The 13,392-nt window shown below is 40.4% G+C and overlaps 1 protein-coding gene across 4 annotated transcripts in view; it reads left to right on the top strand.

Annotated features, from left to right (window-relative positions):
• Positions 1 to 13,392, top strand: part of CNTNAP5 (contactin associated protein family member 5) — a 287,334-nt gene that overhangs the window by 194,781 nt on the left and 79,161 nt on the right. For all 4 annotated transcript variants that reach the window (XM_035332452.1, XM_035332454.1, XM_035332451.1 and 1 more), the window contains one exon: positions 5,961 to 6,161. In XM_035332452.1, the coding sequence (XP_035188343.1) occupies positions 5,961 to 6,161 (201 nt within the window). The remainder of the gene's footprint in view (positions 1 to 5,960; positions 6,162 to 13,392) is intronic.

Consider the following 13,392-nt stretch of genomic DNA (forward strand, 5'->3'; position numbering starts at 1 on the left):
CTCTGAGCTTCAGCATAGCAGGGGAGATGAAGGTGTAAGGGGTTGCAGAAGAGGTGTCTCGCTTACATATATCAGAGCCACCTACCACAATCATTTTGCTGACAGACACCCCTTGAACCTTGGGCTCAGAGTGAGCAAATACCATGCCTGGGGACAGAAGGGAGTTTGGAGCCCAGCTCTTCCCTTTTTGCTGGGGCTGCACGTCTGGGGAGCCAGGGGTGTCACTGCAACCCTTGTACCTTCCAGGTGCTGCCTACTGGCTGCTGGGAGGGATTTAAGGGCTGGCAGCTCTTATGGGTGTAGACATCCCTGGGGAACAAGCACCTGCAGGTACAGTCTGCCAGCACTGTCGGAGAGTGGGCTGCACGCAGGGCTGGGAGATGGGAACTGCCCCAGAATAGTTTCCATGGAAATGCATCACAGTGCTTGTGTGCTGGCTAGAAGCAGCTGACTTGGAAACTAGGAGGAAGCTGAGCACGAAACAAGCTGCAAAAGCACATATTTCTGGGTCAGCCAGCAGAAAAGAAAATGGGAGATAAGAAAAAAAATAAAAATAATGCGTGAATTTCCTAGCAGACTGCTCCTTGGAGTTAGTGAATTACAGCTTTTTGCTTTAAGAAATTGTCTTTTCATATTCTTCAAGGGGTATGGTAGAGTGGTTGGGCTAAATTGCCACTGCAGCTTAAAACAATGCAGTGTCAAAGGAGGAGGGTCTGTCTTTTGTGTAGTGACTCCTGTAATTACAGGTACAGCTTTCAGGACAATACTTGGTATTCAATGTAGAGCACCATGAAACAAATGCATCGTATGAGCTCTCAGAGCAATTTCTCTCTCTCTGATGTAGCATTTACTGTATGTTTGGCTTGTTGGCAATTTAATCAGTCTGAATAATCTTGTTTGGTGACAAACCTCCTAAATCACAAAGGAGTGATGCAGTTTGTATGGGTGAAATGTGCTCCACAGAGATATTTCAAGTTGAAGAATAAAAATGAGGATTAGACAATACAGAACTCATTGAAAGCCAGTTTTCCACCTGCCCTAATTTCCCACAATTTAATTTGTGTGCTGTCAAAAGCAACTTGAAGGTTTCCAGCAAGATGACAGAACTATGGGTGAGACTAAGCAGAGGGTCTGAAATGTGCTGAATGCATTGCAGTCCCACGCTGTAAAAAACATCTCCTAGGACCAAATACAGGCAGCGTAATATCCTAGTAAATTGGTCCATTAAATAAAACTGCAAAGTCATAAAGCTGTAGCATTACCCTGAAATTAAAGCATTGTCACCTTTGAATTATGGCACAATTTAACAAGCATTTAGGAAATCTGCTTTTCAAGGCTGCATTTAACTATTCCAGGTTACACAGTAGAAGGTGTGGCTGCACTCTCCTACTGGGTTTTGAGTGACTTTCAGCTTGTGTGTGGTTCAGAATTTTACCAGGCTGAGAAAGTAATAAAATAATAAGGTAGAATAATAGAAAGTAAAAAATAAACAGTGACCTTTGCCTGGAGAACAGCTTTTTCATTCTCATTGTAAATTCACAAGTGCAGGGAGAGCTCATTAAGTTGAGTAAATAGAGAAAAAACACGTGATATGGACAAACAGGAAAAGATAATGATAACCTCTTAGTTGAAATAAAGAAAAGAGAGCCTTATCTACTTGGATTAGCAGCTTCCAGACATTGAGATGGCTAGAAGGAGCTAGTGACACTCAATTTGGTTTGCATCTGTGTCACTTCCTAAAAATATAATGAAAACAAAAGGAAAAAAAGTAAAGATTAAAAAATAAAAAATCACAGAGTGAAATAGGAACGGTGTTTGGAGACCGATTTCCAAATGGCACAGGCATAATCTTTGCAGAGGTCTGCAAAGCGTGGAGGTAAGTTGCAGACAGCTTTTAGACCGCTTTCTAACTGAAGTGATCTGTGTGCATATACAGATTGCAGCTACCTGATATGCGTGGGTCCTGAAGCATGCCTGAAATGCAAGCTCTCAGATAATTGTCTGTAGGCTTCAGATTACACACTGACCAAGCTGTAGGAAGAGAATTCCTTACCCTCCTTATGAGGCAGACAACTCTGTCTTGGCAGTGGCCTTGCGATATGAGATATGAATATCAGCCTTGTAGGTACTTACAGATATGAGTTTGAGAAAATAGAATGGTCTTTTCCCATATGCTGCCAGGTGTGAAGTGGAGAAAATGGTACCGGACTAAAGCCCTAAGTGGTGAGGGCCTTCAAAAGAAAGGTTGCCTTCTGATCTTTGGAAGCAGGTCAACATGGTCTTGATGTTGTCTTGAAATGGTTCAAGAATTTACTGTCCTCCGGTGCTTTGTTGTTCCTTCATCAGTTGGCTGAGATGCAGTAGGGAGCAGTGCTGGCTCTCCTACTCCATCCCAAAACACACTAAAGTTTAAATAATTTTCAGGCTCATTTGCTGCATGTAAACCAATAAGTGGCCTTTTGAAAGATAAATTCTCTGTTTTTACTGTGATATGAATGCAAATCCTTATTCTTCTAGCAGGTTGTGTGTGACTCTGTGTATGTTAACTAGTCCCTGTACATCTCACATCCCCCTTTGTAAGATGGAAGTACTTTTTCTGTCCCTGGGAAGTGGGAGGAAGCATGTCTGAGGTAGCTGAATGCATCTCTCTTCCTTTCCCTCCTCTAACATTGTTGTCAACAGATCTTTTGTCAAGCATCTGTGGTGTGCTGGATCACCCTTCCAGTATGAATGCTTCCTTTCAGACTCTCAAGTTTTTTAAGCCTCTTTCAATGCTTTTTGGGGGGTTAAAAACAGGAGGGGGGGGGGGGAAGTAGTGAAAGATGTAATTCTGTGTGTTCTTTCTACACCAAGTGTATGCAGGCAAAATAAATTAACTTTTGAATGGTGGTAGCTTTTACTGTTCAAGAAGTGCGTGATTACCAGTGGTTGTGACTTTCCTTTAACTAGACTAGTGAGCCAAATATATATACTTTTTAAGAAGCTATGTTACTAGTTACCTATAGCTCAAACAGAGAGCATACAGGGAATCTTTGAAGTGATCAGCAAAACACAGATCTAACCTACAAAACTAATAAACATAATAAATCAGGCATGTGTAGTTTAGGAAACATTTGAAATATAACTGTGAATTTTTTGCTTTCTGCTACTACTTTTTCTTCCTCTCTGTTCTGATTTACGTGCTAAATCACAATTACATTCAGTACAGACAGAAGTTTGAATTGTTTTCCCTTTCCCCTCACCAACTAGAGGGTGGAGAATCTGCAGTTTACTTCTCATTTCCACAAGATCCTGTGGAGAAAAGTCAAAGTTCAGACTGCAGGGTCACAGCTGAGTGCAGTTCTAGTGATAACAAGACCATTGGAAATAAATGAACAATCACAGAGGAAGATAAGAGAGAGTTGTCACATTGTCTGTTTTATATGCTTGTCAATGAGTGGTTGCCTGTTACAGTGCTTTGTCCAGCGTCATTTCAAGCATGCTAATTGATTATATTTCCAACACTGCTTGGGAAGACTGTTTCATGCTATGATACTTTTTAGAGTTGTCGTCCCGTCCCCCCGCCCCCCCCCCCCTTTTTTTTTTCCCTAAATAGTCCTTTATTGCTTGTAAATTGATGCTTTTGGCTTTCCAGGTAACCACACAGCACCTTTACTGGTGTACAAGTACAAAGTCTGGAAAACATGGCAGTGTTAACTATGTTGTAACTCTAGCATTATAGGCTGTTGTACTTCCTAGGCAGCAATATAGCCACTAGTATGAGCACTGATTTTGTTATAGCTTCTCAAAAGTGTGTTACTGATCTTCAGTGGAAGAGTTTAAGACTGCCCACCTGGAATTTCCAGCAAACAGTTCATTCCATTCTCTTTGTTTTTGCATCTTTCCTATAATATCATCTATTTAGCATTTGTTGTCTTTCAGTGGTAATACAGTTTTTTTCAGTGAAGGCAGGGCTTAAACTTCCATCAACTTCAGTGAGAGGAAGTGAGTTCACCCTCAGCTGTTTCTGAAAAATCCTCTCTGTTCATGTCAATCTTTTCAGGAAAACAAACAAACAAAAAGAAACACTGGGTGATAAGAATCACTATTTCTGGATGTATGAGGTGTGTTACGAAGTCATTGAATTATATTGTGTTGGAAGCAATATACTGTGCAGGACTGTGTAGGGTTTTATATTGTGCTACAGCATTGACTGGTTACAAGCACTGAAACAAATTTTAGAAGCAATAAATCAGCAATATTTCTTGTGATTTTAATCTAATTTTTATGTGTCGCACATTGCACCCGGTTTCATTGAGCTCCAACTCAAAGGATCTACAAGCAGCATCCTGAACTAAGTAAGAATCATAGAATTATAGATCTATGAGAAAACTGCTTCTGTTCACAGTCCCAGTGTGAGTAAATCTATGGGCTACTGGGTGTAAACTGTCCTTACAGTTTCTGAAGTTCAAGATTATGCTGTAAATTACTCAGAGTGGTTTCTCCCTAACTTGGACCAAATGTGTTTATATGGTTTCCAGATGTTTGTTGTTACTTGCCTGTCATCTGAATGCCTCCATAATGACAATCCATTAACTTATGTGTCTTTGTAAAGATGGTCCATTTAGGGTTTATATATGCCTATTAGAGTTCTATCGAAGTCATCTGTAGGATATTTGTAGCTCAAGTGAAAAAAATAGGTCAACTGCAACTCGTTAGAGTGGCCACAAAGCTGCTGGGCTCTGTGCCAGTGTATCAGGGAGTAACTATAAAGCTAGTGCTATGCAAGAATTCAGCCTAGGTTATCTGGCAGTAAAAACATCTGAATATTTCAATGCACAATTTTTAAGATCAAATTTCCTTTCCTTTATTTTTGCCTCGTCATTATCTTGTATCATCCCCTGGGTGAGCATGGTCTTTGATAAAAGAGGAATTTACTGGATGTGTCTCTAAATAACATCATGGAGCATGTGCTGGGCTCAGTCCTGTGAATCCTCGTTAAAGAGTTTGCCTTTTACTCTGGGTCAGCTCAGCAGACTGGTCATTCAGGCTGTCCTTGTTATCTTGTCCCTTGCTATCTCACCAGAACCTGCTGGGAAATAGCCTTCCTGCTAAGTTAATTGTTTCTAATTGTGATTTTCTCCATTTCATGCCAACCTCAATGCTGGTTTTGAGCTGGGTTGTTGCAGTGCAGATTGTGCATAAGCCTAGATTCTGCTGTCCATGACCTGAGCAATTCTTTGCTTTGCCAGCAAATGTAATGAAAGAAATGAGAATGGGGTCCACAGTACGGAAAAGCATCAAAATGTACAGTTAGCTACAGATGCTGAGTCATATGTTCTATACTATCAGCCAAGTGGGGCATTGCTCAGTTTATGTGCAGAAAAATCTGGGAGTTGAGTAGAATGAGTGCTCTGACTTGTAACTGGGCAGTAAGAACACGTTTGCAGTTGTAGCTTTCTGCCAAGGGATTTGTTTGTGGTGAGTTTGTGAGCTTATCAGCTGCAGTTCATATTTGTTGTTGTAACAGTGGGCTGTGCTCTGAGGTCAGGCTATGTTTGCAGAAGAAGAAAGTCGCCATCCTGATCCATATTATTAAGTCTTTTCTATCAGGACCAAAGACAGCTGAAATGCATCTAATTTTCTCCAGATGCTGGTAATGAAAGATGTGGAAGATCTCCCAATGTTCCTGGGAAGCTTTTAATTTCTCTCTGGTACAGCAGGCTGTAGAATTTGTTCAAGCTGGTTTAGGAAGAAAGTTCTGTGCGATATGTTGACCTGCAGGTCCTCATCACAGAGTCGTAATTTCAGAGCCCAGGGTCTGTCTGATCCTGTCTCTAATGCAGTAAAGCATTAGACTTAGGTTGATTTTTGTTCCCTGCTTGTTGCAAGTTTTTTTTTTTTTTTCTTTTCTTTTTTTTTCTGTTAACTTCCCACTCAATCCTCTTTGTTGTTGTTGTTGTTTTTTGTTTGTTTAACAGAAGATAAGATCTGGACTGCAGTGCAGCACAACAACACAGAGCTAACTAGAGTCCAAGGAGCTGGTCCAGAGAAGCCGTACACCATGTCCTTTAACTACAACAGTAGCATGGAGCAGCTGGAAGCTGTGATAAACAGTGCGGAGTACTGCGAACAGGAGGCAGCCTACCACTGCAAAAAGTCACGTCTCCTGAACACCCCAAGTAAGTACCACGATCCCAAATTTTTCCTTGTTAACTGCTATTGATTATATAGCAGGTGCAGGCTGCACTTGCAACTAAGGAGAAAGAAAACTGCATGTGTACTAGGAATACAGGATAGAGCGAAAAGCCTTTGACTGTCTTGGATCCCACTGTGCAGTGGCTACCCTCTGACATGAGACGGAAAGAGGTCTGCAGGGGAGTTTCCACGGTGTAAGTTCATGAGCACAAAGGGTCTGAAAGCTTCTGCAATGGAAAGTACTAGCTGGAAAGCAGTAAAGATGTGTTTAGCTGATGATAAATGGCTCTTTTCATTCATTTACAGTTTTAACTCTGTATTAAAAAGAGAAAGCATAAGAGTCCAGACTCAAAATGTTTCTATGTAGGAAGGGTGTATCCTCTTCCAGTCTGACAGTCCTGAATATAATGTTTAAAATGCTTGGTAGAACAGTTTCTGGGGCAAAAGTAATTTTCACCTCTTGCTAGAAGGATCAAGTTTTTTTGCTTTGACTTAATGTGGCAGCAACAACAAAGCAGAGAGGGTCTGATTAGTTTGTGTCTCTTTGTGGTAGGATGTCTCTCTGGGGTCAGGATTTTACATTTGATTATTCAGAGAAGAGGAATGCCATTAAGGTCATGTTTCTGGACGTCTCCACAGTTTCATCTGGTTACTTGTAATATCTGTATGGTCCCGGTGATTTTCTGATTATTAGGAACTCTTAAATTTGTTAGTAGATTAGAAGAAATCCCATGGAAACCCTTAAGGGGAGCTTGCATTAGGAGTTTCTGTTGTGTTAAAAAATACCCAATGACTGGTTCCAGCGAAGTTACTATAGCACTGGATGTTTATGGATCCAGTGATCAGATTCTTTACAGTATATTTTTATAAGCTGTGAGTTACGCCTTTTGTCATCAGCAGAATTTACTAGCCAAGAACTGCTTGTATTGCTAATGATTTCTTAAAGAATGAGATATTACTATTAGCACCCAGGGTAGAGCAGGAAGGGGAAACAAAGAACAGGCGCTGCTCATGAAAAGAGGGAAGTATATCTTATCAATACTTTCAGTGTCATTTTCTGCTGTATCCCACACCACTCTTGACACGTTATGAAAATTTAATCACCACAGTGATTAATTCTGAAATATTTTTTTAAGGGTGAAGGCCACAGTATTAGAGCAGGTCTGCACATATTTACTTTTATGCATTTCTGTGAGGCATTTGTTTGGTTATGCACACAAAGAAAGAAACGCTATAAGCGTATGCTGGAGGTACATCTTAATGGTACGTCTATAAAGCTAGGGATGTTTCTTAGAGATCCAGACCCACTTCTTCAGAAAAATAAAGTAACAATATTTGCTAGATTGACTGTCGCATGTAACTATCCTTCTTCAGGGCTAAAGCTGTTTACCAACTGGCAGACATACTAAGACAGTTCCTGATAGGTAGCTCCTTCACCACTTGTCTAGAAAAAAAGGTATGACGCTGATTCCTTGAGGGAAAGGGTATGGGGATGGTGCCCAGCAGCCTGGTTTGCTCTCTTGCAGTTGCTGCACTGCTGCTGTGGTCCTGACAGTTGACCATGCGAGACTCATAACTCTTTAATACAGCTCCAGCTGATAAATCAGAAAAAATTACAATCTACTGCTCTGCATGTGGCAGACTCTCATTTTTAGCTCTCTCTCTTCTTCCTTTTGTATGCTTTTTAATTACACTTTCAATTTTTCATCCTGAACTTCCTCAGTAGCCTGAGGCTGTAAGTTTGGCTAGACTTGGAACATACTCAAAAATAAATTGTCTGAGCTCCTGAAATTACAAGGTTTGGGGAATGTACTTGTTCTTAGCTGAGTATTCAATGTTTTTAAATAGTAGAAAGGAATATTCTCCCCAAAAGCATTAAATACCATTTTCTTAATTTATATTCATCTTGAAGTGAACTGCTGCTATATTGTAGAAAAACCTAGAGACGCAGTGGTGCTGAGCACTGTGCGTATTTTGAAGAGTCCTAAGATTTAAAGGATTTCCATTCCTAAACTTGAAGGTGAGATCTGTGTGTGATTAACTTCAGAGCATTTTGCTGGGCTCACTACAAAATATTCTCAACTTTGTTATTTATGCCCAGGGGTAATTGTAGTGAGTTTGATATGGGGGTCAGAGCAACAGAATGGAAATCAAATTCTTTGTGTTAGTTTCTTGATTTGGCCCAGGCTTCTGGATGCCTGAAACAAGGGTGTCCTGTTTAATTGTGGATAATGAACCACATTTTAGATATTCCTTCAGAAGTCAGTATGTAAATGCCTATGTTGACAACAATGCCACATTCATAGGCCAGTAGGAAGCATCATGTCATGTAATCCCTTCTGCTGAATATCACCACTTACCTCTGGACCAAGCCCAGCAGTGAGTGTTTGATGGAAAGACATCTTCTAGGGGTATATCTGATCTCAACAGAACTATAAAAGTTCCCCTTCCTGCAAGGGATCTAATTCGTTTCTGAGCTTCGTCTAGCGTGTGGGGTTGTTGGGTCTGTCTTTTTTTTTTTTTTTTTTTTTTCCTTTTTTCTTCAAGGAGAAGGAACCTGTGATTAGGATATCTCAGCTAGTAACGCCAAAACCCTAAATCCTTGTCTTCAGGATCTAAACACTATCATGTTTCACAGAGAAGCAATAAAGAGATTTCTCTTTCCTTTTTCTTCCTTGACTTCACTGTCCAACTGAGGTGCATGCTGTTACATAGTAAGTTTGCCTTTCACAGCTTTGATGTGGGGAAAAAATGGAAAAAAATAATGTGCCTAGGCAAAGGAGCAAACACTGCTTTCTGGGCTGCCTCAGAGAGAAAAACCAAGGGAGGCTCCCAGGCTTGCATAAAAATTGTTCCAATTTATATCATGGAATTTGTCTTTCTCCTTCTTACTACCTCTTGCCCTGAAGGCATAGGCACCTCCTCAGTGGGTGTAATTCAGTGTAGTCTCCCCATTGAGCTACTTGAATTTACATCTGCAATGTGTCAGACATGCAATCTGGCAGTTGGCAAAGAAGTTTACTCATCTCCACCTCCTGCTGTCTGGAACAGCCTTATCAGTTCTCACTGTCATACTATGGCTTAGCTGCAAACATGTCTTTGAAAACTAAAATTAAATTGCCCTGAACTGCATTTTTGTAAATCTCTGCTATCAGCTGGATTTTCAGGAGTTTTGTGAATGTCGGAGTAGATGTCTGTTCATCAAAGTAATAGCTGGCTTTCATGATGCTGGCAAATGAAACTTTTAATCTATGACCAGTAATTGAAAATCTCTTGTGAATTCTTCGTGGCTGTTGGAAAGACACCTACATAACAAGAGCAAGTATGACATTTGGCATTAATTAGGAAAGTTATCCGCACTCTTAGCAAGAGACTGCAGACTTTACCACTGCCTCGTCCTTAGAAGCACAGGCCATCTGATGAGGACCAAGACAAGCTAGTAGGAGCAGAGTGGTGATGGCAGGAAGATTGGGCTTGTAATTTGAAGAGAAATTTAGGTCCCTAAGGCCCTGATTTCCTTTCCTTGGGGAGTATCTCAGCAAATAACCTAAGGCAAGTGTACATATACAAGGAGAGGTACGTGTGTGCACATGCACATTTTATTACACTGTTAATAGACAAGATGTTTCAAGGTGTGAAAACAACCAAACAAACCCTCTCACCTCTGACTGAATTTACTCAGGTTGTGAGAAGCACTGGGTTCATAGCAGGTGCACTCAAAGGCTTAATGTTTGGAAAGCCACCTCACATACCGTATCAAATACAATACAGTGATAGCTGTATCACTGGCAGGATAGCTTGCTTTACAATACTTGGCTGACAGTCTGTCAAGTTCATAGCACATTTATGTAGGCAGAGACTGAGAAAAGATCAGTCTTAGAGCAAAATCAAAGAAATAGGAATGTCTTTTTTTTCTTCTGCATTGTTTTCTTTTCTCTCTCCAGTAGAATTACCACACCATGTAGCCTCAAGCTTTGATTTCAAATGTCCATCCTAAACTACAAATCTTTTCCCTGAACTTCTTCCTTGTCCTGTTAAGACTGGTGAAATCCCAGTATCATAGGACTTGCTCACTGAATTTCTGCTTCCTTTTCTCCCCTCTGCCTTCCTGTTTAGACCTGTTATCTCAGCACTGAGGTGTACCATGTTGTGACCCCCCCATGCCAGGCATAGCTGTTCTCCCTTGCCTCTGTCCCACTGCATTTGCATTTTGTTCCTCTCTTACTGCCCAGAAAACATGACAGCAAGAAGAGTGTCCTAAGTTCTCTGAGTTTACACTTCAGTTTAGATGTGATTCTTGTGGTTAGGATAGTTCAGTGGTGCTTCCTTTTTGCCCTGTAGAGTTGTTAGAGTTTTTTGTCTATACAGGCTCCATTTTAGTTCCAGGTGAGATCTGATGTCAGAGCCTAACATACTAAGAAATGTCCTTCGGGGTCAGACTGCTGGTGCTTTTAAACCAGAGTCTTGCCTCCAACAGCAGCAGCTGGACAGATGCAGCTTAGGTTGAGTACACAAGTCTGGACGTTTTCAGTATGTTGCTCAACATGTTTCCATCACCCAGAATTGCAGTATTAAATGTATTAGAGCTTATACCATTCCCTACTCCTTTTAGCATATGCTATGGTTCAGGTGTCCATAACTTTGTCTAACCCCTTTATGAACCTGATTGTATTTCCTGCCAATGAAGCCTACTAGGAAAGCAAGTTCTGGAAGTTCCCTAAGTGTACAAAACTACCATGTGTAGTACAAATCGTACAAAAGACCATGTTTTAAACCAAGGTCTTACTTGCTGCACTTGAATTCTGCTATTGCGTGATGCAGTGAATCAGTCCTGCACTCATCCACTGCTTTTATAGTCCTTTTAGTTGCCCTTCTCTGGACCTTCATTAGGTCCAGTATTTTTTCTTACCAGAACTGACCCACAGTGTTTGAGCTGTGGTTGCAACAAGATTTTATGTAGTGAGCACACTACTTCCTAGAACAGTATCTTTGTGGAGAAAGGAGTGTGAAACCTGGGTTCTGATGACATTTTTTTACATAGATGTACCATGAGGTGATATAAAATGACCCATAACAAGCAGTAATTTACTGTTGGGTTTTTGCTCACTGTTATTTTATGCCTTTCAAATATAACTTCCATTCTATCATTCCAGGCACTTTAAATTGTTATTGCATTACCAGGAGATGATTTGTCACTGTACATAACAGGGCAGTCCGCCCTCAAGAAGTGGTTCATATTAAAGAGAGTGGTGGATAGGTGGCAGGTGTAGATTGTATGGTGTAATTATTCCTGGGTAATTAGGATCCTCTTCTTGAGAATGATTGACTCACCATCTGTATTTCTACCACCATACCTTGTCTCTCCCCTCCAAAGTGGCAGTGCTGACAGCTTCTCACAACACACTTTAGATAAACTGTGCTATATTTAGAGACTTTGAATAAAGTTCACCATAGTAATGTAACATGGGTTCTTGTCAACCCTCTTACTTGTATGGATGGATTTAGAGGCCATTTTGAAAGATGCTATATTGTTAGGAGCATGCAGCTGATTAAAATGCAGATGGCCTAATAAGAATAATAAAAAAATCTGCTGCATGGGGAAGGCAACTTGGTATCTAACATTCATGCACCTGTAAGTAATGGAAATATTATCCCAATTTCTGACCCTCTACCTCCCTCCCTAAACACATGCCTTCCTGACAGTGGGTAAATTGTACTATAGCTGCCAAGGAAGGAATAGCACCTACTTGGATTACTTCTCCTCTATTCCCATTGTGCTTCTCTGAGATTGCAGTGCAGTTAACAGGCCAAGCAATGAGAAAGACATGGGAAACAAATTCATCGATGTGAATTGGATAGATCTACTGTGTTCTACTGACATGGAAAGTACCTCTTCCAATGCCCATGAAGCTTGTACCAGGGATATTAATGAAGTCACATAGATCAAGTAAATGAAGTGTTAACCTAGACAACAGATTTTGAGCTTGAAATCTGGAAATTATTGTGTGAGCTGTTACTGGCAGTGCTATAAGGAAGTCAGTGTTGCAAACTGATGTTGTTAAGACATATTTGCTTAACCTCTGTAATCCATTAGAATGGGACTTTTGCTCCCGAAGTTTGGAGTAAAGTTGATGATGTCTTTTGCTAAACCTGTGAAACCTATGGGCTGATACAATTCATTATAGCTTAGTAATGAAGAAACCTTGAGCTCAGGGAATTCTGCAGTCAAAATAATATTTTGAAAATTGATCATTTTATGAGCTACACAAATATATCGGAACCAAACAAATTCTGATGATACCTCAGATTTGATAGACACAGTCATGTAAGCTCTTCTATAAACAAAATTTGAAGAAGGAAAGAAATGTACCATTTTTTCAGACTGTCCCAGTCTGTATTCCCTAATTAGAACCAGTGATGGTCTTTTTTAATTTGCAGGACTCAGCATATTGTTAACAATAAATAAATAATGGCAATTAGAAACAAACAGCTAATCCATTGCTTGTTATAATAATGGGTCATTAGCTATGACAGCAACCTGTCCACCATTCAAGAAAGAAAGCAGTACTGCTGCCTGAGCAGAAAAGTGTGCCTTCTTCCTCATTAGAGCCACAGCAGGGAGTGTGTTCTCATCACACTTGCATTTGTCTGCTTCATTCAGCTGTCCTACTTTGAGCATCTTGGGCTCCATTAGACTCAAAATGCCTTACTGACATTTAACTCATTTCCCCTTCAAATTTGGCCCGGTGTAGGTGGGATGGTGGTGACATTTTCCAATTCTGGAGCATGGAAGATGTAAATCATAGCAGTGGAAGTGTTCTCAGCTACCATGATGCCACATGAGTAAAGAAATAATTTTCATTTCTATTCATGTTATCTCTGAGGATGGCAAGGCATTGTGTGTTGTAACCTCTCAGTTTCACGGGTATCTGGGGTTCATTTCACTCCTGTTCTAGATCTGGGGGAAAAAAAAAGTGTGTGCAAAGCAAGGCACATACTAAAAATCAGATGAGATGGAGCAAGTGAATAGGACAGATCCCACAATTGCTCTATCCTGGAAAGCGGACATGATATGAGGGTATATGCAGAATGAACAATGGCATAATTTAATTATATGGTGTCATTAGGAGAAAAGAAAATGTAAGCATACAGAAAAGGGAGTCAAGTTTTTAGTCTTTCTAGATTGGGTTAGGCTCAGATTCATTGCTAGTAAAT

Source organism: Oxyura jamaicensis, chromosome 7, assembly GCF_011077185.1.
Source record: "Oxyura jamaicensis isolate SHBP4307 breed ruddy duck chromosome 7, BPBGC_Ojam_1.0, whole genome shotgun sequence".
NCBI classification, from domain to species: Eukaryota; Metazoa; Chordata; class Aves; order Anseriformes; family Anatidae; genus Oxyura; species Oxyura jamaicensis.